General features: G+C 40.0%; 3 protein-coding genes across 4 annotated transcripts; 2 read left to right on the forward strand and 1 right to left on the reverse strand.

Annotated features, from left to right (window-relative positions):
• The first annotated feature begins 1,677 nt into the window (after positions 1-1,677).
• Positions 1,678-2,349, forward strand: LOC136071190 (uncharacterized). The gene has a single exon (XM_065782190.1). It carries the CDS (start codon positions 1,678-1,680, stop codon positions 2,347-2,349), a length of 672 nt encoding a protein of 223 aa, XP_065638262.1.
• Positions 2,350-8,952: 6,603 nt separating this feature from the next.
• Positions 8,953-13,521, forward strand: LOC112019312 (pentatricopeptide repeat-containing protein At5g42310, chloroplastic). 2 transcript variants are annotated; one of them, XR_002883682.2, is made up of 5 exons: positions 8,953-10,988; positions 11,641-11,793; positions 11,891-11,962; positions 12,706-12,884; positions 13,246-13,521. XR_002883682.2 is itself a non-coding variant. In XM_024051849.2 (4 exons), the coding sequence occupies exons 1-4, from the start codon at positions 9,201-9,203 to the stop codon at positions 12,814-12,816; spliced, it is 2,124 nt and encodes a 707-aa protein (XP_023907617.2). In that variant the 5' UTR covers positions 8,953-9,200; the 3' UTR covers positions 12,817-13,521. The 2 variants fall into 2 exon arrangements, 1 of the variants encoding a protein (XP_023907617.2); XM_024051849.2 differs by having other exon boundaries at positions 12,706-13,521.
• Positions 13,522-14,138: 617 nt separating this feature from the next.
• On the reverse strand, positions 14,139-20,160 carry LOC112019308 (inactive metallocarboxypeptidase ecm14). Its single transcript, XM_024051846.2, has 11 exons — positions 19,906-20,160; positions 19,275-19,332; positions 19,091-19,201; positions 18,719-18,856; positions 18,130-18,199; positions 17,989-18,044; positions 17,577-17,702; positions 15,461-15,600; positions 14,929-15,001; positions 14,769-14,843; positions 14,139-14,619 (listed from the first exon to the last, which is right to left on the reverse strand). The coding sequence occupies exons 1-11, from the start codon at positions 20,028-20,030 to the stop codon at positions 14,305-14,307; spliced, it is 1,287 nt and encodes a 428-aa protein (XP_023907614.2). The 5' UTR covers positions 20,031-20,160; the 3' UTR covers positions 14,139-14,304.
• Positions 20,161-27,542: the final 7,382 nt, after the last annotated feature.

Genomic DNA, 27,542 nt, shown 5'->3' on the forward strand with positions numbered 1-27,542 from the left:
GGGAAAAGCCTGATTGATTGTCCGAGGACTCCACCTGATCAAGATAAGCTCAAAACATACTCAGGAACGATAAGGATGAGGAAATATCTGAGGGAAAGGCTGCTGCCACCGTATTCAATGCATTGCAACAGCTTTTCTGGCCGCATTTATGTGGAGAAGACCTCTGAACAGTGCTTCATAACCTACCGCCACTCACACAGAGATGAAAAGAAGCTGCCTGACGTGACAGGTACTTGAGCAAGTTCATGGATGGGGAGCACGTGGACGGTAGAGATGAGAGTGAGAGTGGCTATATAATAGAGGGAGAGGGTTTGAAACGAGGCATGGAATGTATGAGAAACTGATCAATAAATAATAAAAAGAGTGATAATCCTTTGCTGTGAACCCCTTGTCAACTCTAGTTCTTCGACCCATACTCTACAAATTAATTGTCTTTGGGTTTACGTAAAGAAATTAGACCCTACAATTGGCGCCGTCTGTGAGAAGAGCTTGAGAGTAAGGGAAGAGTAGCAACGGTTGGTCATGGCTGGTCAAGGGCAACAATCGGCAGAATCTGGGGCCTCCCAACATATTGACCCCTTTCTTAACCTGGAGCGGAGGCAGGACCGTGAAGGTAGTGTGCATACTACCCATACTGATCGAACTCGGCCTCGAAGTGAAAATCGCGCTCCTCATGCAGAGAAGAACAGCATGCTCATAGAGATCGAAAGGTTGAAGAGAGAGTTACGCCATGAGAAGAGGAGACGCACTGTAACACACCCTGATGACGATTTGGACGACGGGCAGGATGTTACCTATGAGCAGAACTCTCAAACTCCAATCAGTGAGACTTTCTCGTATGAAGCTGAGCGCCCTCGTGAGAAGCGATCTCGAGGACCACCATATGGAGCGGTGAGCAATGATGCCATGAGTAGGGCCCTGAGTCAGATTTCCAGGTCGCCCTTCACCCGTAGGATCAAGGGAGCGGAGATGCCTCGGCGTTTCAACCAGCCAACCTTTACCATCTATAACGGCAAAACTGACCCTGTGGAGCACGTTAGCCATTTTAACCAGAGAATGGCTGTCTATTCCAAGGATGAAGCTTTGATGTGCAAGGTATTCCCCTCCAGTTTGGGTCCTGTAGCCATGAGATGGTTTGATAACCTGAGTGCCGATTCCATCGATTCTTACCAAGAGCTTACTCAAGCTTTTGGTTCGCGGTTCGTCACCTGCCGAAGAGTGCCCAGGCCATTATCCTCTCTTCTGTCCTTAAGTATGCGTGAAGGTGAGACACTGAAGGCGTACTCGGATAAGTACTGGGAGATGTTTAACGAAATGGAGGGCGACTTCGACGCCATGGCCTTGGAGACGTTCAAGTTGGGTCTTCCCACTGATCATGGTTTGAGAACGTCCTTATCCGGCAAGCCAGTTGTTAGCATGCGCCAGCTTATGGATCGCATTGAGAAGTATAAGAGAGTTGAAGAGGATAGGTAGCAGGAGAAGGGTAAGGATAAAGCTACCACCCAGGATAGGAAACACTTTAGGTCGGATCGCTACAATAACAATAAGCCGAGGAGAGATTTCGCTGGACACTCAGGTTCAGCAAATACCCAAGCAGTTAACACCGTGTTCAAGGAGCCTGTTCATCAAGTCCTGGATAAGGTAAAGAATGAACCATTCTTCAGATGGCCGAACAAAATGGTGGGGAATCCGGACAGACGCAATCGTAACGTCTATTGTCAGTACCACCAGGATCACGGGCATACGACTGAAGACTGCAGAAGCTTATGGGACCATCTGGACCAACTGGTCGGCGAGGGTAGATTGAAGCATCTTTTACATCGCTCCAGCGGAAGAGGAGGACAGCCGATGACAGATGCCGAGAAAGGGGATTCTGCAAAACCCCCTTTGGGTGTTATCAATGTTATTTTTGCGGCACCAGGAAGGACAGGATACCGGCCATCGAAAGTCATGTCCGTGGCGCGGTTACCGGTGGGAGATGCCGACATGAGTCCGAAGAGCCCTAGGCATGCCGCGCCCCTCGTTCTAGGCTTTTCGGACGAGGATAAGGCTGGGACCATTCAACCTCATGAGGACGCCTTGGTGGTTACCCTCAGGATTGGGGGGTACGATGTGAAGAGAGTGATGGTAGATCAGGGCAGCGCGGTGGAGATCATGTATCCTGATCTTTTCAAGGGATTGAATCTCGTACCCAGTGACTTGACTCCATATTGCTCTTCTTTATTCAGCTTTGAAGGAAGGATGGTTATGTCGAAGGGGCAAATAAGACTGCCAGTGCAAACGGTTCGGAAATCGTTGAGGTGGATTTCGTCGTGGTGGATGTTTACTCCCCTTATACGGCAATTGTAGCCAGGCCCTGGTTACACACGCTAGGGGCTGTATCTTCCACTCTGCACCAAAAGGTCAAGTACCCTTCCGAGGGGCGTGTTTGTGAGATCCGTGGAGATCAGTCCTCGGCTAGGCAATGCTTGGTAGCGGCCATACGACACGGGTCCGAGGATGAATCTTCGGATATGGCAGTTAAAGACCTATAGTAGTTAAAGGGGCGGTTGTCGCCTGCCGGCGGACAAGATGAAAGTGTAGAATGTGAGGACTTAACACGGGTCTTGGTTGGGGCTGATCCTGAAAGATACTTTCAAGTTGGATCCCAGATGCCTCAGCCAGAAAAGGAGGAGCTAGTGGAATTCCTTAAGAGGAATATTGACGTATTTGCTTGGAGTGCCTACGAAGCCCCGGGGGTAGATCCGGAGTTCATTTGTCATCATTTGAGGGTTAACCCTCTGAGTATACCAAAGAAGCAACCTCCTCGGAGGCCATCTAGAGAGCACGTCGAAGCGGTCAGAGAAGAGGTGCGAAAGCTCAAGCAAGCTGGGGCTATCAAAGAAATTTTTTATCCCGAATGGCTGGCGAATACTGTGGTAGTAAAGAAGAAAAGTGGAAAGTGGCGAGTCTGTGTAGACTTCACGGACTTAAACAAAGCCTGTCCTAAGGACCCCTTCCCAATACCGAAGATTGATCAATTGGTAGATGCTACTGTCGGCCATCCTCGGATGAGCTTCTTAGACGCTTTTCAGGGATATCACCAGATCCCCCTTGCTCTAGAAGACCAGGAGAAGACCGCTTTTGTTACCCCCATTGGTAACTACCACTATAAAGTGATGCCTTTTGGTCTGAAAAACGCAGGTTCCACGTACCAGCGGATGATGACCAAGATGTTCGAATCACAATTAGGCAAAAGCATTGAAGTTTATATAGATGACATGGTGGTTAAAAGCAAGCTTGTTTCTGAGCATTTGAAGGATCTCGATACGGTTTTCGAAGTTCTGAGGAAACATAAGTTGCGCTTAAACGCGTCGAAATGCTCGTTTGGAGTTGGTTCCGGCAAATTTTTAGGCTACATGGTCACTCACAGGGGAATCGAGGTCAATCCTGACCAGATAAAGGCTATCCAGAATCTACAGCCTCCTCGAAATCCGAAGGAGGTCCAAAAACTAACAGGAATGACGGCTGCTTTAAACCGATTTATATCCAGGTCTGCGGACCGATGCAAACCCTTCTTCTCGCTGACTAAAAAGTGGAAGGACTTTGAATGGAGTGAAGAATGCGTCTCGGCTTTCCAACAGCTTAAGGATTACTTATCTCGGCTGCCGATTATGTCCAGCCCTGAGCCAGACGAAGTTTTGTTTGCCTATATCGCAGTGGTCCCTCATGCTGTAAGTTTAGTACTGATAAGAGTTGATCAAGGTGTACAGAGGCCGGTCTACTGTGTAAGCAAGTCGTTGCATGAAGCCGAGATCAGATACCTGCCGTTGGAAAAGGCCATCTTGGCCGTAGTGCTTGGAACGCGGAAATTGCCTCACTACTTCCAAGCCCATACCGTCGTCGTGCTCACGCAACTTCCACTTAAAACAATACTTCAAAGTGCCGATTACACAGGGAGGATAGCCAAGTGGGGCACCATTCTAGGGGCTTTCGATATCAAGTACATGCCTCGCACGTCGGTCAAAGGCCAGGTCCTTGCGGATCTGGTGGCCAATTTACGGAACCCAGTATAGAAGATATAGCGGTAATGCCGAGCATGGATGAAAAATCGGTTGACATGGTTTCCCAACAAGACCCTGCTCACTGGGAGTTATACGTAGATGGTGCTGCGAACAGGAAAGGTTCTGGAGTAGGCCTGGTCTTGACATCTCCGGAAGGAATCATCATTGAAAAATCGCTAAGACTGGATTTTGGAGCGACTAATAATGAAGCCGAGTACGAAGCCCTATTGATGGGAATGGTTATGGTCCGAAAAATGGGAGGAAAGGCCGTGGACGTTTTCTCGATTCAAGATTGGTTGTGGGCCAAGTACAAGGAGAATTTGAAGCCAAAGACGAAAGGATGCAAGGATATTTGAGCCGAGTTAAACATCTTCAAGGGGAATTTGAATTTTTTAGCTTGCTCCATGTTTCCAGAAGTAGCAATGCACATGCAGATTCCTTGGCTACGTTAGCCACCTCTTCGGATCAGAATCTGCCGAGAACCATCCTCGTGGAGGATCTTCATGAGCCCACTGGGATAGGAAGAGAAGCAATCCAAGTGCACCAGATTCGGGAGAGTCCGTGCTGGATGGATGCCATAATCGGATTCTTGAAAGATGACATCTTGCCGGAGGAGCGAAAGGAGGCTGACAAGATCCGAAGGAGGGCTGCCAGATTCTGGTTGTCCGAAGACCAAAAGTTATACAAACGTTCCTACTCAGGGCCATATCTGCTGTGTATGCACCCAGAAGCGACTGAATCGTTACTAGAAGAATTGCACGAGGGGATTTGTGGGAGTCATACCGGAGGTAGATCGTTGGCCCACAGGGCCCTTACCCAAGGATATTGGTGGCCGAGTATGCAAGAAGAAGCTCGCGACTACGCGAAGAAATGTGATCAATGTCAGCGATTCGCACCGAACATACACCAGCCGGGGGGAATCCTCAACCCTTTATCCAGCCCATGGCCATTTGCTCAATGGGTTTGGACATCGTGGGTCAAGGGGATAAGGGGGTCAGGCCCAAGTTAATGGGCCGAATACCCAGGAGAGGACTGTTTCACATCCGAAGATAAAGATGCGGAGAGTGCAAGGCCCAGAGTGAAGCGGAATCCTCCTGTAGAGAATCAACGCTGTCCGAGGATGATATCTCCAGTCCGAGGAGGACATTACCTGTCCGAGGAAGATATTTTACTTTGATATGATATCGGAGACTAACTGAGTAAGGGAAAAGCCTGATTGATTGTCCGAGGACTCCACCTGATCAAGATAAGCTCAAAACATACTCAGGAACGATAAGGATGAGGAAATATCTGAGGGAAAGGCTGCTGCCACCGTATTCAATGCATTGCAACAGCTTTTCTGGCCGCATTTATGTGGAGAAGACCTCTGAACAGTGCTTCATAACCTACCGCCACTCACACAGAGATGAAAAGAAGCTGCCTGACGTGACAGGTACTTGAGCAAGTTCATGGATGGGGAGCACGTGGACGGTAGAGATGAGAGTGAGAGTGGCTATATAATAGAGGGAGAGGGTTTGAAACGAGGCTTGGAATGTATGGGAAACTGATCAATAAATAATAAAAAGAGTGATAATCCTTTGCTGTGAACCCCTTGTCAACTCTAGTTTTTCGACCCATACTCTACAAATTAATTGTCTTTGGGTTTACGTAAAGAAATTAGACCCTACAATATGTATTGGGGCAAAACTCATTCTTGTCCTGCCATTTTTTGGACCACGGAAAACTTTTACTAGATAGAGTGTGATAAGGCAGATCAAGCGAGACATTAAATTTTTACCATTGCAATCTGTATTTATTTTTTTGGCTAGACAAAATTTAAAACGTCCAAAGTTTAAATATTATGTCAAATTAGGTCTTATATTTAATCTTGTCAATTAAAATCCCAAAATAGTTTTAATTTAAAGCTATGTTTGTAATTTTAGACAATAAAGATATAAGACAAATAGAAAAAGCTGTATATAAAACTAATATAATTCGTATTTACGTTCCCTTTTGCACTCCAAAAAAAAAAAAATTTAAAAAAAAAAGCGTAAACTTACCTTAATATATTCTAAGATTTAGATTAATGTCAACTAGGTCTAAAACCTTTCAAAACTGGTCAATTTGGTTCTTAAAACCAACTTAGTCCCTAAACACCATTAGGCCAGTTAGAAAGTTTAGGGACTAAGTTGGCTTTAAAAACTAAATTGGTCAGTTTTGAAAAGTCTCAAACGTCATTGGCATTAGTCAAAATCTCGTGATATGTTAATGAAATTTACCCAATAAAAAAACTAAATTACCCTATCGCCTAACCATCATCACACGCTGCTTGACATATGCATCTAAGTTAAAAAAAAAATGGAGAGAGAAAACATGATGATCAATTTTTTTTTTGGGTAATGTTTGGCTACAACTTTACTCAATATATTTTTATTGGATGTAAATTTTGACAAAATCTACCATTAAATGATATTTTTCTTTTTATATCCTACATTCTTGCAAAATTTTCAAAAGATAAAAAATCAATAATTATGTTTTCAATTAAATGTTTAAATTTCAAGTTTTTGTAGTTTTAAATTATGCATAAAAAATAAATTTATTGATTGAATTATAAATAATACTCCAATTAGCACGAATTTTAACATATGTGTTAATAAAAGTAAAGAACATGCAATTAAACAATTAGATTTTCAAAATATATAGTCATGTTAATTTTTTGGCGAAACTATACTATTGATCCTGAAAGTTTACCATGTGTGTACAATTGATCTCTCAAGTTTCAATTAAGCATTATTAGTCCTTCAAGTTTTAAAAATGAGCATTGTTAGTCATTTTGTTAACTACCATTAGTATTATTACCTTGATGACTAACGGAATAATGATGTGACATTTTTTTCACTGTCATTTCTTTTAATTAAAATATTACAAAATTCAAGAGAAATCTCTACCCCTCTCTCCTATCGCCTCTCATTTCCTACAACTTGATCTTCTCCACCACAACGACAGCATTTCCACCCCGACCTCTTGTGCCCAAAGCTACCACTTTCACTTAAACTGACTTTTTCTCTAAACCTGAGAGATAGAAGAACAACAAGACCTTGATATCCTGGTCTTGCTTTGTGCCACCAAAATATATATAATAATAAATTAAAAAAATTTGACCCTCTTAAAAAAATGAACAAAATTTGATAAACTTTTCAATGTGAATGAGTTAAATAGAGATGACCCAAATGAGGAAATCTGTTTCTTTGGAACTGAATCGTGTTATACCAAATGATTAACAATTCGAATGCTGGGGAAGTTAGAGAATTTGTGGGTTTTAATGTGAAAGAGTAGAACATACATGGAGAACCCATAAGAAAATAAAAATATTAATGATAATGAAATTGTGTTTTGGTGAAATGGGTGTGTGAAAATAAAAGTGTGAACTGAGAAATCGGTTTCGCTTATATTACCTGGAAAGAGCTTCTATTGAGCGAGAACATCTCAGCAAGAAGAGAGAGAAAAATGTGAAAAGATCCCGTCTTTGTGGCAGCAAATTAGTGAGAAAGAATAGGCAAGAGAGTATTAATTTTGTAATATTTTAATATAAAAAATGTCACATCACTTTTCTGTTAGCTACATAAGTAATAACACTAACAGCAATTAACAAAATGACTAATCTCGCTCATTTTTTTAAATTTGAGGGACTAATAACGCTTACTTAAAACTTAAGGGACTAGTTGCACTTGTAGGGTAAACTTTAGGAACCAATAGTGTAGTTTCGCCTAATTTTTTTTTTTTTTACCAAGATTTGTAGCCAATTTTTTTTTTTTTTTAAATTATAATTTCTTGGTAATCTACATTGAAAGAGAGAAGAACTCAATACAACAACCACAACCACATTTTGATATTAAAAAAAAAATGGTTAAGGCAGAGCTAATGAGTTTTTAGGAGTTTTTGGTCAGGGAATTTAAAACAGCACACATAGGTGGAATTCATCCCAAAGATAAAACTGTTTAGTTCCAAGATTGACTTTTTTACAACCAGAAAAAGAACTGTAGTGGGATAAACATTGGGCCTTATTATAATGGGATAAATGTTGGGCCCATTTCAAGCATGGGCCTAAATGCAGGAAACAAATCCAACATAGATTGACCCGTTCTAAAAACAGGTACAGAACCTCAGACTATTGATTAGGCCCAATTCCCTTCCTAGCCTAGTTTCGTGGTAGCGTCTGAACTATTGAGGTAACTCCTAGAGAAGATCAACTTTACCAAGGAAGTTGTTTGAGATTTCTAGATAATTCCACAACAACCCCCGCATTAATGAAAGTCACTTGCCTGACATCACTGCATTTAAGTTTTAACTTTCCAGAAACCACACAATTATATAGCCAAAGGGAATATGCCNGTTTGGCAAGTCAAGGGACCCTGGAATCCACCCTTTAGCTACTCCTTTGAAGCTGGAGTAAGGGATTGTCCAATGCAAATGGATTAGCTTAATAAGATCATAAGTTATCTAGGTGAATGCCTGAACAGTAAGAAAAAGTCCTAGAAAGCTCCATTCATGATGAAAAACCAATAAAGAAGAGTTTGATAAAATCAGAAATTATTTAGGTGGACAAAGACAAAATGTGAAAAAGGATGAGATAACTCATATAAAAAGGAAGAAAGAAGAAAGAGAAAGGGGACACACAAAAGACAAAGAGAGAAACACAGAGTGAGAATTGTAACAAAGAAAGATCATATGAATAAAAGTTTTTTTACATACTTTTACAAGAGTGAAATAATCTTTGGTTTCTTGTTCAAATTTTCCACTGCAGAATGATTTTAGCCCATAATCTAAATTAATTGTGTTCTTAAGCAAGTAATTAAACATGGGTTAATTTCTTCCTTCCACAAGAACCATATAGAAAAGTTTAGACTTTAGAACAAGGCTGGCATTCTTGAACAATTTTGGGTGCATTAACACTGAACATATAAAGTATCCCCTGTGGCGTCGATACGTGGTCGGGTATTTCGCCTCACAGAAGATTCTGAATCTGCTTTCATCTTTCTCACCACTCACCAGCCATCTGCAAAATATCCCATAAATTTATCATATAAAATTTAGTTCCTTCCCTACTGAGACACCTGTGCTCTCTCAACTCTCAACTCTCCCGTACTCTCTCACTTAGTTAACAATATATAACATAACATGTTTCTTCTGCTCCCGCCATTTCCAACTCGTTTCCCTTCTCTTCACTTATCTTATCCAATACACCACCACCACCACCACCACTATCTCTTCCAACCGCCACTCTCCGTTACTTCCGTCACCGCCGTTGCCACCACCGTTAACGAATCCTCTCTTTCCGTTTCCATTTCCTCAAGACAAATTAACGACTACGAAGAAGAAGAAAGCGAAAACGAAAGCGAAAACGAAAGCCACATCCATAACCGCCGCTACGACTTCACTCCACTCCTCAATTACCTCTCCAAATACTCAAACTCCGTTTTGGTTTCGGACTCGGACCCTCCAACTTCACTCGACCCGACCGAATTCAAGCTCGCCGAAACATACCGGGCCGTGCCGGCTCCACTCTGGCACTCACTCCTCAAATCTCTCTGCTCCTCCTCTTCCTCCTCCTCCATCGGACTCGCGTACGCCGTCGTTTCATGGCTCCGTAAACACAACCTCTGCTTCTCCTACGAGCTCCTCTACTCAATTCTCATCCACGAGCTCGGTCGTTCCGAGAAGCTCTACGAAGCGTTCTTACTCTCTCAGAAACAAACCCTAACTCCGCTAACCTACAACGCGCTAATCGGCGCATGCGCTCGCAACAACGACCTCGAGAAGGCTCTCAATCTAATGTCTCGGATGCGCCAAGACGGTTTCCCATCTGATTTCGTTAACTACAGCTTGATAATTCAGTCCCTTACTCGCACGAACAGGGCCGATTCTCCGATTTTGCAAAAGCTTTACAGAGAGCTCGAATGCGATAAGATTGAGCTCGATTGTCAGCTTATAAACGATATCATCGTCGGTTTCGCTAAAGCCGGTGACCTTACCAATGCTATGCACTTTCTAGCTATGGCTCAAGGCAGCGGATTGAGTGCGAAAACCGCAACTCTCGTTGCGGTTATATCCGCATTGGGGAATTCAGGTCGAACCGTCGAGGCCGAGGCGATTTTCGAAGAAATTAGAGATTCTGGATTGAAACCGAGGACTAGGGCTTACAATGCGCTTCTTAAAGCGTATGTGAAAGCCGGTTCGTTGAAAGACGCGGAATCGATTGTTTTGGAGATGGAGAAGAGTGGAGTTTTGGCTGATGAACACACATATAGTCTTCTTATTGATGCTTATGCGAATGCGGGACGATGGGAAAGTGTGAGGAATATATTGAAAGAAATGGAAGGAAGCAATGTACAGCCTAGTTCGTTCTTGTTTAGTAGGATTTTAGCGAGCTATAGAGATAGAGGGGAATGGCAAAGATCGTTTCAGGTTTTGAAGGAAATGAAGAGTAGTGGAGTAAGGCCTGATAGGCATTTTTACAATGTGATGATTGATACATTTGGAAAGTACAATTGTCTTGATCATGCTATGTCCACGTTCGAACAGATGTTATCGGAGGGGATTGAGCCCGATAATGTTACGTGGAACACTCTTATTGATTGTCATTGTAAGTCGGGACGCCACGATAGGGCAGAGGAGTTGTTTGAGGAAATGCAGGAGAAAGGGTATAAGCCGTGTACTACTACGTATAACATTATGATCAATTGTTTTGGGGAGCAGCAGAGGTGGAAGGATGTGAAGGGCTTGTTTGGGAGGATGCAGAGTCAGGGGTTATTGCCTAATGTGGTTACATACACGACATTGGTTGATATTTATGGAAAGTCAGGGAGGTTTGATGACGCGATTGAGTGCTTGGATGTTATGAAGTCTGCGGGGTTGAAGCCGCCTTCCACAATGTACAATGCCTTGATTAATGCCTATGCGCAGAAGGTATATTGCTTGTTGCCTCTATTCAATCACATAAGCAATTTACTTTGAGCGAATATATATATGTACTCTATTGCTTTGACATGGCCATAATAGGATAAGATTATAGGCGTCCTGTGTTATTTGTGTCCTGCATATATCAAAACGCATTTATATTGTTAACAGCATCTTCTCTACCTGTACCCTTTTGAGGAAGTGCTAGTAACCTAAGACAAGTCAAACAAGCAGTAGCATTTGAGGTGATCATTGACACACTTTGCGTTACAGTATTGCATAAACTATGAGATGGCTTAATTATAGTCTATTGTCATAATTAGAAGTTCCATAGTTTTCTTGTGGCTCTGTGCCTTCCAGATATCAAAATGCATTACTATTGATTATCGTCCTTATCTTCTTGAGGAAGCTTTCCTCAATGGGTTTAAACTTTAAAGCTGAATTTGATCACAAACCTCATTGGTAATATACATTGAGGGGGTATGAGTAAATGCCCAATGCACCACTTTCTTCCAGAACATTTAAGACAACAGGTTATATCAACATAATTGAGTTGAGCTGTGTTGAACATATAGGCTTTTACTTTTTTGAATTGTTTGATTGTGAATACGATAGTTTTTTGAATATGCATTTGACATTCTTGAATTCCAACTTTTCACAGGGTTTGTCTGAGGAAGCAATAAATGCATTTAGGGTAATGAGAGCAGATGGCCTGATGCCCAGTCTTTTAGCCCTCAATTCATTAATTAATGCATTTGGTGAGGATAGAAGAGATGCTGAAGCCTTTGCTGTGTTGCAATACATGAAGGAAAGTGTATGTTACCATCTAACTACATACCATTTTGTATATTCTAAAGTTCAACTATTCTTGCCATCTTACTATATGTCCATTGGGTTCCCCATAATTGCAGAACTTGAAACCAGATGTGATCACATATACTACGCTTATGAAAGCTCTGATTCGTGCTGATAAATTCTTTAAGGTATAAATCTATTATATTGCTTTAGAGACCTAAATTAAGGATGCCCTGCTGCCCTTTACCATAGATGATTCTCAGTATTTTTTTTTCAATGTGTAGGTATTAACTATCTACTATATGAGGGAAAAAAAATGTAAAAACTAGTCTACTGCACAAGAAAAGTTACTGAATGATAATGTAAAAAAGTTATTATTTTCAACTCAAGAAAGATTAGACTTAACAGAAGTTTTATTTCATACACAGTATGTAGGGACTTAGGAACTCTTTTTTCCATAAATTTTATCACTCCCACGAATTTCTGAATTTAACTTGGAGGATGTATGTAATCATCCTTCATATGTAGTTTCTCTTAAAATGAAGTTTTTACTTATTAAAAAAAAGAGTGGCCAGCATACTAAATTGAAGAACTTGCTAACCTACTTAGTACACTTAACAGGCATCATTTGACTTATTGTGGTTTACTACTTCATGAACCCGTTAAGGACTCACATTTATGTAAAGTTTAATAAGCATATTAATTAGATTAAACATAGTATATTAAAATACTAAAATGATGATGAAGCTTCATATATTGTCTTTAATTCCATTTGCTCTGACTAAATTCATGTTCGTTAGACTGTGCAGAGCTACCAGGCTGTGAATTTTCATTACAGAAAGGATAATTAATGTTGTACACACACACACACATATATATTTTGTTGTTGTTGTTGCTTCTGTATGTGCTGAGTTAAATAAGTGTATATTAGGTTCCAGCTGTGTATGAAGAAATGATTTCGTCTGGGTGCACTCCGGATGGAAAAGCTAAAGCAATGTTACGGTCTGCTCTGAGATACACGAAGCAGGCACTGAAATCATAGTTGATGGGCCTCACAGCCAAAGCAAAGTACAGGACTATTGTGTTTGATCAGTTGGTTGTCACTTTGAGGTTAGTGGTCACAATCTTCAGTTGATATTTTCAGCAACGCACAGCAAGGGATGTAGAAGTTTCAGTTTTGTTGGGCGAACCAAAATGTTTAGTCTTGAAGTTCAAGCTACTAATATGAATTTTACAAAGTAAGGGACGGTTTGAGAGTTGGAAATTCTGAAATCCCAAGGAAAAGTCGTGTTATTATTTATATAAAGAATGACGTACAATGAGAGCAATGTTGCAAATGGTGTGCAAATTCTAGAATCTCCTATGCCAATTGATTCTCGTTGTCTGGTTTAAATGGTTTTCCAGCAGATTTTTGATTCATGTTTGGTCTCCATGAGAAAGAAATTTATACTAAGAGAGCAATGTTGTTCAGGAGTTAGGAATGCAAGCAAATGCAGAGCATGGCCAGCACTAAAACACCCGAGGACTTGAAGAACATCCCCCCCAACCCCATCCTCTCTTCTCTCATTTGAGGTTGTAATTTTTTTCCTTCCTCAGAACCATCAAAAAAATGTTACCTGTATCACAATTGCATCAGTCAAAATACAGAGGATGCGAGGACAGCTTCTAGATTAATTTAATATTTTGTTATTGTTTTGTAAATGAAAGAATCAGTAAAAACATTGGTATAAAATGTTATTCTTTATCAGTTGGGGTGGTCACAAACTTCTTTTTTATTTCATTTTATTTTGCCATTTTCATTTTCCCGTTATAAATTCAAAAATTGGACTTTTAGTTACTTTTGTTTGTTTACTCAAGCATGTGCCTCAGCAACAAAAATACAAATTAAATGCAAAGATTAGTTCTCCTATCTTTTATTTTATCCCAAAAGAGAATAAAAGAAAAATGGAGAAAGATGAAATGATGAGAACTCCTCCCATTGTGGCATTATCTATGGTGCTGCATAACTCATCATTGCATCTTTTTTTCTCTTTTTATTTTCGGCTTAGTTCTTGAGAATTGGCGCATTGACATCCATCTTGCATGTGTTTGTTTTAAAGGGTATTACTAACGTGTACCATTTGGGAATACATTAGTAAACAATTTTAAGAAATTTTTTATGAAAAAATGAAAAAGTCACCAATATTTTTGACAGTTTTTTCAATTTTCTATAAAATGTTTTCAAAAATAGATGATTAATGTATGTCCTAAGAACATACATTAACCAGATCTATTTTAAAAGAGACTTACCAACTTTTTTTCTCCTTTTCTCTTGCCTTGGCAAACCATAAGTTATAATTATGTTCAGAATGTACCACAAGCCCATGGCAACAATGGTGATTTAAGTCTTCAAATGAGCTGTGCTACAAAATAAGCAATTACACTATGGGTTAAAGAATATTTTTGTTGTATATAGACTGTACTAACTTACATCTTTGTCAAAATTTTAACATAAATCACTGTTTTGTGTGCCGCTCATCAACGTAAAATGTCAGAGAGTAGCTGGAAGAACCGATCTACTAGACTTGCTTTTTGCAATTCTGGAACAGAACATAAATAATAACAATACTGAGGACAGCAAGAAGAGCCTGAAATACGTTCTCATCTCTTGCAGCCCAACATCGAGCACCTCCATCTTTTTCCCATGCCTACTGCTCCTCTCCATCAAATACCCATTGAGATACTCATCGATGGATTCCTCCGTGTGTATGTTGGGCACATGCACCTTTGAATGGACTTCACCGAGTTGTTGCGGACCCAATTTGAAAATAGTGAAAAATGCAGCAGACCAGTCATTGAGAACTCTCTGAAAGCCACAAAAGAAGATATTGTTAAAGAAATGTGAACCTATTACTCTCATTCTCAATCAACTGCAGACTCCTTCTACTCAAATGAAGGAAGAAAGAAGACAATCAAAAGCATTGAAAAGACATGGAGCAATCCAAACTAACACACATTGAAGGTAGTGAGGTCAGTGGGATTGAACATTTTAAAGCAGTCTTTGGACGAGGCTGCTCCATCTCCATATATCTGTCAGTCAGTGCAAAATGGTAAGGATGTGAATGAGTCAAATTGATGTAAGCAATTACAGGATGAGAATTCTGATTTCACAAACCTCAAATGTGAACGCCATGGGCACCCTTATAATGTCATACATGTAATCCGTTGCTGTCCCATGTGCCAAATACCTAAAATAGAGCAAAGTCAAACTAATAAAAAGATGTAATTGAACATGTTTAAATGGTAAATTTCCACGTTCCTAATGACTCCTTTAGAGTTAAGACCTGATGAACACGAACAACCTTATATGATGCGCCATACTGCCATGTACCTAAAATATAAGCTGACATTAAACTAATGGAAAAAAAAAAATCATAATTAACACCTCAAATCTGTTTCCCAATTGGATCTCCTAGACTCACTGAATATCAGCACTCTTTAGCTTCAAGACCATGTATTTTGCATTTAATATAAGGATGGAAGATAATTGTTCACAATCCTCGTAGCCAGATTCTTGATTCAATCTCTAAGGCCATTGTCTTAGTCGGCATTGAGGAGATTGCTCTACATAAATGAGCATCGAGTCTCCTCTAACTAATGGAATGTTTTCATGATGATCACTGATCTCAATATAAAGTAATACTAACCCCACGGAGCCTCCACCCGACCCAATCATGCAACGGTTTTGGCAATGAAGATGGTTCACTTCTTCAAGCAACAGTTTCATCTGGTGTGAAGAAACTCCATCAGGTGTAGTGTTTCTATGGTCATATGGCATAAAGAGAGCCTGAACAAACAAGCAGCCAAAGAAGTTAGCTGTATGCAAAAGTATATTGTAAACGAAGGCAAAAATTAATTGTGTAGGAAAAGAAAAACATTCACATAGAATCTAAATAATGTATTTCAAATTATAGAAAATCAGTACTTCTAATTCATAATTTAGGAGGGCCTTGAGTTCCCCCAGACAGCATTGACAATCCAAATTTCCACTAATTGCATCAAACAAGCACAATGCCAACTAGGCACAAATGCTGGAAAATTCTTTCATCTATGTAATCATTGATAGTCATATATGACAGGGTTCTGGGTCCCCCTCTACATTCTTTTTAATACTTGAACTGGGAAAACCCATGTGTTATATTTGGTTTTCTTCGGCACAAGGATCATCTTATTTCCTCTCTACAAAACATGATGTCCGTCCTTCTATCTAAGATACTTTGAGCTTTTGTCTTTCCTCAATGGATTTTTAAGACTCATATATTAAGCTGTAAATGAACTGCTTGAGCTCAGCTCAAGGAAAAAACTTTTTATGTTCATTTATTTAGCAAATTAACCAAGCTCACATTCAGATTTAGGCTCGAATATTAAATGAGCCAAGCTCAAACATAATAATGTGTTTGGGAATAAGCTCATGAGTATGAGGCTTGATTTGAGTATATATATATAACCTTATATGTTTTAAATGTATACATATATAAAAATATACTTATAAAAACTTGAGATTGGATTGTGTTAATTTGTAAATAAGTTTGTAAGATATTAATTTATTACTTGTAATTTATTGATAACATAAATAGCTCATTTCGCAATAAATATTATATATAATTTTTAACAATACAAGGTTGGCAAATTTAATTTTTATAAGTTCATAACCAAAAATCATTATATCTAATTAACTCAAATAATATAATTTCAGTTATTACTATATATTTGCGAATGATTAAATTTTTTTGCTCATGATGTCATTATATATATGGGGAAAGAATAATTTACTCGAGTAGCTTGTGACAAAATCAAGCTTAATTGCCAAGAAAATGAACCAAACTTGAGCGTGCAATCTAGTTTGGTGATGAGGTCCACCACTCAGAATGTTTCATATGCAAAAACATGCAACATCTTAAAAATGCATTAGGAAAACCAAATCACTCTTTTTCTGGGTAAATCTGAAAATACCTTAACACATTCTTCTTTTTGGATGTGGTTATGGCAGATCTGATGCTCAATCTATATTTTATTGCTGATAAATTTTGGAATCATTGGTTTGGTGGTGAAGGAGGAGATTATAGGAGTATTTGTTGCTTATGTTTCCCAAGAAGATTTTCATATGGAAAGATCATATTAGGTATGAGAGAGACTTTTAGGGGGAGTGTTACAAAACTGAGCTGACGCAAGTCAAACAATTAATAGGTTATTTGAATTGAGCTTCACAAAAATTACAAGCTAGAATCAATATTACTATCAATCCAACCTAACTAGCCCCATTTGAACACTGCTTACGTACACAAGCTAGTTAAAAAGCCTATAGAAGCACATCAGTCATCCTAATCAAGACTAATTTTGATCTCAACCGGGTTGTTCGTGTAATGTGAGCTTCTGATTCACACAAATAACCAGTGTTTGTTAATTTTAAATAAAAAATTCACGACAACCCTTGCACATGAACCCAGTATCTTCCCACAAAATATGTCCTGTCCAAGACATTAAACAAGGCAGAACCAATCAAAACACAGCCAAACTAAAGCTGTTTATGAGCCATTATGATAATTTTTTTTTTCCTTGAAAGGTGGTAGAGCACAGCGAAAATATCAAGAATGTTAAAGGCATGAGTAGTTTTCAGTTCATGCAATTGTTAGACCCTCTTTTAATGCTATAATCTTGGGTAGAGAGTTGATAAATTATTAATATAAAATTTTTTGAAGGCAAAAAGCACTTGCACAGTTGACAACAACAGTGAATGTTGGCAGGAACCTCAATAAAACTTACCTCCATTCCAGAGTGCACATTAACCCATACATGTGGATCAAAAGATATAGCAAGTTTCCGCATTATTTGAGTTTCCGGCTCACTAAAAGGACCAGCACCAGGATTTTCCTCATACGGATCATAGTCCTGTAATTAAAGAACAAAAATGAGAAAAACTATCAAAGGATAGCATAACATTGAGTATGAAGTTGTATAGTTATGAAAGAAAGAGCGTGCAAATCTTTAAATAATTAAACCTAAAGCCTCACCCATAACCCAATAGTGTAAAAGTGCTCTGTCGATCAATTTTAAAAAGGTCCACCTCAGCATATTTACCAAATTAATACATCAACACCAACACCAACACCAACAAGCTTTAGAGATGTACACAGCATGCATTACAAAATATAAAAAATGATAAGAGATTACAAACCTTCTCCTTCTTGCCCCAGTCAACACTCCAATTTCGGTTGAGATCAACCCCTCTCCCTGCCCAAAAATACAAACTTAAGGATTTCAGTATATTTCCAAGTAGTCATCTAACTTTTAAAGAAAGAAAAGTCAGGAGCATGACCATTTCTCCTCTCACAAAGATCCCCTGCTTCAACAATCTTGCGACCATTCAAATTTTCCATTGGTACTACCTGATATTTCATAGCATATCAGCATAATAAAATTACCAAAGTTCTGTACAGTATCTCCCCAAAAATAGCAAAGGCAGTCACATTTCTAACAATTTAATCATTTGGGTATAAAGGCGTGTCCTTTAATCACTGCAATAATGTTTTGATACAGCTCGGGCATTTCTTTCTAACTAAATATCAATCTGAGACTTTGTAGAAAAACAACCATAAAGTTTTTACTGATCAACTAAGTTCCAATGATCAATCTAATGTTTGATAAAGTACATAAACACAACCAACATGGAAGGATATATTCTCCCTGAGCATCTAACTTTGTGACACACATATATATATATATATATATATTTTTGAGAAAGTTGTGACACATATATTGATACAGCACTGAAAGCCATTCCATTCACTCAGTGAGCTTGTATATAGGCACCAATGTAGCAAGTTGATAATGTGGATCAAAATCCAAAGCATAATTTCAATTAACTCAGTAGAAGAAAAATGCTCTGGAAATTTAATTAAAGTTACCTTTATGACAAGCTTGTCAAGGGTACTGTTTAGATAAGCTGAGTCCACGTTGGGTAGAAACTGCTCTTCACTTAAGATTGACAAAATCCGGAAAGCAAGTTCAGTTGAAATGAGTTCCCTTCCATGCTGACCAAAACTCTGGAAGACAAGGAATTATCTGTCAAAAACAGCAGCAATTACCAATCTGAGATTATCTATCCACTACATGTTGGAAATAAGATTTCCAAAGTACATTCTTTTTATATTTATAATATCAATAGTTGACGCTTAACAACTGGACAAAATTAATGCCTAACAAGCAACTGCTTAGTTAAAATCTTGTTAAAGGAGTCCATATGTGATCCAACACAGGCACTTGTGTAGAGAACTTACAAGAAGGATCCGAAACTTTGAGCTGTCATCATTATCTTTCCTTCCTCTGCAATATGTGACCACTGAAATCTCTGCCTGGTAGCCCTTATTTATAGATTTAATTGTTTCCATCTGTTAAAGACATTAATAATCAGAAATTGAAATCAAGCGTTATCACTAATGCAGATAAATCACAACAACCTACAGTGAGTTTATCCGGGTGCCGATGGACCAAACCATTTATCATCTCCATCAAATCACCACTGCAAAATTCCAAAGAACAAACAAAGAAAATTAAAAATCACCATGATATTTGTTGGATTAGCTATATTCCAAAAGCTTAAGATGAAAAAAAAAAAAAAAAAAAAAAAAAAAAAAAAAGGCACAGCTAGGCATATTAAACAAATAAATTGGATAAGAGGGCTCTAAATTACAAACCAATAGTTTTTTTTTTTTTTCCTTTCTTTCTTTCCTTTTATGGGACTAGTTTAGTTAGTTCATTTGAATATACCAAAAATGAAACAAATTTTTTTTTAAAAAAAATTCAAATTCCAGGATCAATTTCTCAACAACCAAACGAAGCATAAAAATAATCAAGACCCAGATTGAATTTTCACAAGTTCAACTAAAAAAGAAACAATTTTTGACCTATAAAACCACGTAAGCTTTACTACAAAGTTGCAAGATTCAAACAAAATATGAACTTTATCAAATCGAAATCCCCAATTCCAACAAAAACCCATTATTGTCCTATAAATTCCGAAAAATCAAAGAGCAGAAATAGAAAATCTGGGCAAAAGGAGAGAAAAGAGAGAGTGGGTTTGATAGGGAATTACCTGGAATGGTAGAGATCGCGGTTGATGGGCACTAATGGCTGGTGAGTGAGATTGTCATTATTCCCATTAACGAGGAAGAAACTTTGCAGAAAAGCAAAGAAGAAGAGTGAAAGGAAATGACCCATGTTAAAAGCAATTGAAGAAGAACAAGATTCTTCTGTGTTGCTCTATTTGCTTTCATTTCATTTTTGTTTGCTCGAAAATATGTGACATTTTCGTCTATGTTTATTCGGAAGCCGTGGAAAAAAAAAAATGTAAACAATTATGAAAGAAAGACTTTCGGGGTGTTTGGTAATAGTATTCAAACCATCATTTTTTTAGTTTTTAAAAATATTTCACACATTTTAATACATTTTTTACCTATATATTTTTTTATAAATATTTTTAAACAATAATTTTTAGTTTTTAAACACATTATCAAATGGACCCTTTGCTTTTGGAATTTCGGATGATTGAAAAGGTTAGAGAGAGAATGTATGGGAATTTTTTTTCTAAATAACAATAAATATTAAAAAATTTAGTTAGTTGTCACGTTGCAAAAGAATTTTGAAAACTAGCATTTCGAGTGTCTAAAACTCGAGTTCCAAGATAAAAATCAAGTTTTTGAGGCTTGATTTGTAAAAAAAATCCAAGTGAAAATCGAGTTTTAAAAACTCGAGTTCGGAAAACGCCGCTATAGGGCTTACAAACGTCACTATAGGGTTTAAAAATGGAGTTATAAAAAATTTAGCTGAAAAACGCCACTATAGAGCTTTAAAACGTCAATATAGGGCATAAAAATGTCACTATAGGGCATAAAAACGCCACTATAGGACTCCCTGAACCTGCTATTGAACACTTAAGAAAAAAATTTTGCAGGAAAACGCCGCTATAGGGCTTTAAAACGTCACTATAAGACTTAAAAACGCCACTATAGGGGCAATAAAACTGAAAAAAATTTTGCATGGAACTTGAGTTTCTAAAACTCGAGATTTATGTAAATGGATCTCGATTTTCTAAAACTCGAGATGTCTACTTTCCCTTATAGTTTTAAGCGTTGCCTAACTAACTATATACAAATCATTTCCACCGTTATTCTGCACATTCCCCCGAATGTATGGGCCTTTTGACAGTTTTGGTCTTCGAAATTGTTCACATTCAAGAGTGGATTTCTTTTGATAATTGGTCGAGCCAGTTTTTTCTTTTTTATTTGTTTTTTAAGATAAATTCGGTTTTTAATGGTTGGATTTTTTTTTGGGGAAAATCAGAGGTGAAGTATACAGTGTTTCCATTTTGAATAAATGCTGCATTATATTTGCATTTGATTTTTTTTTTTTTAACTCTTAAAATAATCTGAAGATACCTCGTATATATTTTCAAATAAATCATGTAAATATAAGGTTATTATTGGTTGTTACAAGTGGAAAAAAAATAATTTAAATTATAAATTTAAATTAGAACTAATAATAATTTAACATATACCACTTTTGATCATTAAATCAAAGGCTTTGGACTTACTTAGTAATTTAAATTAGAATTATAAATTTATTTAAATCAAAGGCTTTGGACTTACTTAGTAATCAACCCAGCCCGCACCGACCATCCGAGCAAATATAAACAGATAGTGCCTTGGGGGAATCGCTTGCCGAGTACCATTCAGCGTCAAGTGCAAATTTCAGGAGAATTCTCACAAGATCCCACTGGATCAGGAATCTTGAACAAAGGTGGGGTCTCATGACAAAGGGGATAAAACATCATCATTGAAACCCCACTAGAGATGCACTATAAAAGGGAAATGAAACTAGAAAATATGGGGCTTTTTCTTTTTTGGGGACAAGAGGGGGAGGGAGAGGGAGAGATACACAAGAGAACAGAGAGGAACAACCAAAGAGGGATAGAGGAATTCAACTCAATATTGCTTCGTCCTTCTCGAGAAACACATAAATGAGGGAAAGGATCATTGCGTGGGCCTCAGTACCTCCCATTTGGCTGCCGGATTGGTTCTTGGGAGCCTTCTCATTGTAGGAAATTTCCTACCCATCCTAACAAGTAATTTAGGACCCTGACCCAAAATTATCGAGTGTCCTGGGTTTAGGTACCACACGTAAGATGGTGGATTTTTTTTTTTTTTTTTAATTTTAATGATCTTACTGTGTGGACGAGGATCCCTAATCCCATTTAATTGGGCTGCCAATACTATTTCTGAGGATGCATCTCGGACCTCGGGAACGAGCATTGGTTGAACCATGAGGACGAGCTCCAGCTAGCCTTGGGGACGAGCATTAACCCTGAGAAGTACATGAAGCTAAAATATTACAGAAGGACTAAAGTAGACTTGACACGGGTTACGAGGAGGGTGAGAAGAGAAGGGAGTGAAAGCTATCCCCCCCCCTGAGCGGCATTAAATGCGAGACAATTACTTCTCTGGCCACATTAATGAGGAAATGACCATGAACAGTAGTGGCGTAGCTTAGATTGTAAGATAAAAGCTAACCTATATGTCTTGGATGGGACAGAAGTCCTAAGAATGCAATCTCAACCCTCCAAATGTAGCGTGAAGATAATCGGTGAGTAAATATAAAAGGGAGATGAAGATCCTTGTGGGGGGGGGGGGGGTTGGAGAAAAGAAAAGAAAAGAATTTGTAAAGGAGAGAAAGCAAGAACATTGATATATAAAAAGATCTTCCTCGGGAGGACTGAGGATCCTTTCTTCTTGATAATTGACTGTTCCTAGTCTTTTACTTGGCATCTCTTTTCATTGTACTTAATTTTAGCTTACCAACTGGTTAATGTCCTATCCATTTCTCTAACAAATTTATTATATTGGGCTCTTTGGGCCATCAATTGGTTGTTCTTGGGCCTTAGATCCGTTTTCATCCTTGCACTTACTTATAGTAAATTGGTAGTATCTTGAGTACTTGTTTTAGGTGAATTGCAAACATCTGTTGAGATTTCTTTCAAAACGCTCCTTATAATCATCAGGTGAGTTAGGGTCTATTTAGGATTCGCTTATTTTGCTGAAATTGAAAACTTTTTACTAAAAATATTGTAAATAAAGGTAAAAGTTAGTTGAAATAGTATAGTGGGACTCATGAATAATACCAAAAAGTGCAGTGGGATCCATGAATAGTAGCAAAAATAAGTTAAATAGTAAATAGTTGTTAAAAAATAAGTTATCCAAATGCAACCTTAATCGGATAGTACTGCATAAGGATTTGGGTGACCTCAATTCAAACAAAATGACATAATTTGACCCTTCTATTTCAATTGTGTTTAGCATCAGCATCAGTGGTTCAAAAAATTTAGCCATTTGCATCACAAAAAACTATTTTATCTATTTTACCACTTTACTTTATAAAATACAACATAAGTGGTTTTATTTTAGCATTTAATACAATAAAATAATATATCTACTACAATAAGCAACAACCAACACCATCAACAAAATAAAATAATATAACTTTTAATAAAATATTATTTTTTTAACCATCTTAACTAGCCATCTTTGGCAATGCAATGAATAGCCAAATTTTTTGGCCTTCTCTCCACCATTGCAGCATGCTTTTAGTATTGATGATGCTAAAAATAGCAATATGGCTTTTTAGCACCATCAATACTAATGCTTTTATAAGTAACTAAAAGTGGTCATATGCATTTGAGTGATTACATTTTTTATTAAGAAGATTTTTTTTTTTTTTTTTTAGGAAATATTTAGAAGAAATTTGAGTGATCACTTTATTATACAAAATTCATTATTAATAATAATACGATTAAATATCTATTTTATTTATATAAGATTAAATATCTATTTTAAATTTTAATAAAGTAAAAAATATATTAAATTTAAATATATATATATATTATAATATATATATATATATATATATATGTAGGGTCTGTTTTTGTTGCCCAAACCCAAAGGATATGGGTTAAGGGCCCAACGAACAAAGAACAATGAATTTGTAGAGAGTGGATCGAAGGTTTAGGCGCTTGCCGGCGTGCATGAAGCATGAACTACTTTCCTTTTATTGAAAAATGCTAAGAACAGTTTACAATTGGGGGATGCTCCTCGGCCATGGCCGAGGAGGTTATTTCTTTCCCTCTTCCCTTTTTTTCTCTTCTAAAACCTCCCTTTTACACTTTGTTCCCCTTTCTTATATATCCCTCTCTTCCTCCTCCTGTTGATCATCTATTGGCCTCCCTTCTGACTGTCGGTCCCATCAGAGGTCATATCCGTGCTCAGGTGGTTCACCCTGATCGATGTTGCCCTGTCAAGGGTTACATCCTCATTAATGCGGCCAGAAGGGTTAGGTGAGCATATTCAATGCCGAGGTGACAGTTCGCCTAGGGCTTGCCCCTTCTCCTTACTTCTGTTGCCAATGCATGGCACTGGGCCCTCTCCTCCTCGGATATTCCAGGAGTCCTTTGGTAGGTGGTCCTCGTGTTCTTCCGAGCTCTCGGACGCCGAGGACAGGGTCATCCTCGGACTTATCATGCGTCCTTGGCGTGGGCCATCTGGGCCTGGCTTGGAGTGGGCCAAGGCTACCCGATTTTCTGGCCCCACAATAGCCCCTCAAAATCTTGCTGCACGCATCTTCGGGCGGGGAGAAGGATTTTGACATCCTCAGCCTTACCCCCCGGTCAGTATTGGGGTCTATTCATCTGCCCAAGGCACGTCGCTGACGTTTCGGAGCACGTAACGTTCCTCATTAAATTCAGGCGGCTCTGTGCTCCCCACGTCTAATGAGGAGTTACCCATCCAACGGTGGAGGTTCGTCTCGCATTTATGGGCGGAAAAACCCGCATGGTTCCTCGATTTGGGGTATAAATACTCGTACGAACCGCTTCTTCCTGTTTCCCATTTGTAATCAAGGATTCTCATGCGCCCCTCCTGAGTTCAGCCACATTCTCATTAGCACCTCCAGCATAAAAAGCCTGTCCGAGGAGCTCCTCCTCTTTTCAGTAAGTCGCTCTGTCCCTCTCTGAGCTCTCTCTCTACTCTTTCTTCTACTTTGATTGTCCTTTTTTAGTTCTTTCTTAGTTCTTTGAGGTGTCAACTGGGATGGGTAGGTTTAAGAAATACGTCGATACTGAGGAGGTGATGGAGAAATTCATCACCGACTACCGAATTTTCGGCAATGTAGGTATGAGATATTGTGAGGACAGGGATTGGCGCATATACAGACAGGAGGGCGAGGTGGTAATTCCCATTGTCGCCTTCCTTGAAGGGGGGATGACGATCCCCATGGGGTTAGTGATGAGGGATTACCTCACGCACTTCCGGTTGGCCCCCACCCAGTGTGGGATAAACGTTTTTAGGATTTTGGGCTGTGTGGACACCCTGAACAAGAAGATGGGGCTGAGGTTGACCCACCACGACGTGAACTGGTGTTACAACCTTCAGCTTCTTAAGGGCAAGTCGTATTACCTGAAGACGAGAGACGACAAGGTGCGGCTTATTCAGTGCCTCCCCGAGTCCAACAAGGGTTTCAACGAGAATTTTCTCATCGTGTCAGGGGGTGGCACGATGGCCTTCACTGCCCAACAACAGAGGGAATACCAGGTGGGGCAGTGGGAAACAGGAAGGGTTTCAAGTTCCGTCTTTTTTCTTCCTCTTTTTTTTTACTAACGCGGTGGTGCTTTCCGTTTGCAGACCCGCATGCTTTTGAGCGTCACTTCCATCTGGTCAATCGGGAGGATTTGCAGAAGGTGCTGAGGGCGTCGATGTATATAAACGAGGACGACAATCAGGTTAGGGTTGCCCACATAATTTTGGGGTATAAACCTACCCAGAAGTCGTTCCCAGTTCCAAAGCACTCATCCGAGCCAACGATCCTCGGCTTCAGAGGATTACTGTGACCGAGGACGGATTTTCGTTCCCCGAGGAGCCCTCCGACCAGGAAGCTGTCACACTAGCCGTCCCCTCCTCTTCCCAACCATTCGCCGAGGAAGCTCCAGAGGGGGAAGGGGACGCGTTTGACGTTTTCGCTTGTTTGATCAGTCCGAGGACCCTTCCGGGGACTTGGATGATCCCAATTTGACCGAAGCAGACCTCTTTGCTTCAGAAGCCCTCCTCGGCCGAGAATGGGTTACAAGAGGAAGCCCATCACCAGCTTGCTGAACCTGATTGAGGGCCAGCCGGGGGAGTCCCAACAGAAACTTCCCACTCCACCTCCGAAGACTAGGTCGACTTCCGCTCGCAGAAGCTCCCTCCTTCTCCTTCTTAGACGCACTCGCCCTCTGGGTCTGTGCCTGCTGGCCCCAAGAAGAAGAAGGATAAGGGTAAAAGGCCTGTGGAGGATAAGACGGTGTCCTCGCAGGAGGAGGACACTGCTCTGCGGCCGTCCAAGCAGCTTAAGATAGGCGACAAGAGCCAGGAGAGCAAGTCGTCGACACCACCTCTTCCGAGGCCGAGGCCTGGCTCCCAGCCCCGATGCTCCGTAGGGAGCCCTTGAGGGATACCGCCTCCCTCAGGGACTTCAATGAGGGCAAAGGTGCGCGCGTGGCCGACGCGCTGGAGAGGAGCCTGCTGCTCCCGGCGGACATGGCTGAGCTTAACTCTTTGACGAGTGAGCAGGTCTTCCTCAGCCTCAAGCGATATGTGGGGATGGTAAGGGCTACAAACTCGACTCTTCTCCCACTCTTTTTCTTTTATTGGGCTTATAGCACATTGGTTATTCTGGCAAGCTGTCCAAGCTATCTTTATGTTGGAAGGGGGGCAAACGACCAGAAGGAGGCCCTCAAACGGGAGCGTGACTGGCACTTTCAGGCTACTCGAACTCTGAAGAATTCCGAGGCTGACCTCGCCAAGGCCTGAGAGGATTTGAAGCGGTGACCAGGGAGCGGGACAATGCCCTGTTCGGTCTTAAGGGTGCCCAAAACCAGGCCAATGAGCAAACGAGGCGCCTGGGCGAGGCAGCGACCAATTGCAGATCGCGAGGGATCTGCTCGGCGGGCTAAAGACGAGGCTGACCATGGTAGGGAGATGGCCGAAAGTGCCAAGGAGGAGGCTGAGATCGCAGCCTACGCTGATGGGATGGCTGCGGTAGAGGCCCTCTACAAGGCTCAAGTCCCAGGGGTGTGTAGGCGATACTGTTCCAGGTCTGGGCTGAGGCCCTCAAACAGGCTGGGTGGAGGCCACGTCCGACCTATGGAAGGTGAAAGAGTGTACTACCCCCCTGCTATCCGCGAGGCAGCCCCTATGGCGCTAAGGCTGGGGAAATTGTTGAAGAGGTGGGGGCAACTGAACTGGTGGAGCATTCAAGCGAGGGGGTGCCCCAAGAGATAGTGGAGATCCCTTCCGATGATCTAGCCCCCACCACCGAGGAGGCAGCTGTTCTCGCCGTATCCTTGCAGGCCGTCCCTTCAGGCCAAGGCTCGGAGGGGTCAGGGGTTGCCCCTGTCTAGCCTGAGCAAAAGGAGTAGACTACCTGGCGTCTCGGCTTGTCCCACTTTCACGCCGTTTCATTTTATTTTGTTGTGCTTCTCCTCTATGTATGTGGCTCTTGCCATGCAATTTTTACGAACTCATTACTGTAATGCGAATTTAATTTCCCTTTACATTTATTTGAATTGCTTATTTGTGTACACGTTGCCTGCTTTTCCTTTTTTCCTTTATCTGTACGACTTTAGCTTGAATTGTATGTCGGCCAACTGCG

The sequence above is a fragment of the Quercus suber genome, unplaced genomic scaffold (assembly GCF_002906115.3).
Source record: "Quercus suber isolate HL8 unplaced genomic scaffold, Cork oak 2.0 scaffold_293, whole genome shotgun sequence".
NCBI classification, from domain to species: Eukaryota; Viridiplantae; Streptophyta; class Magnoliopsida; order Fagales; family Fagaceae; genus Quercus; species Quercus suber.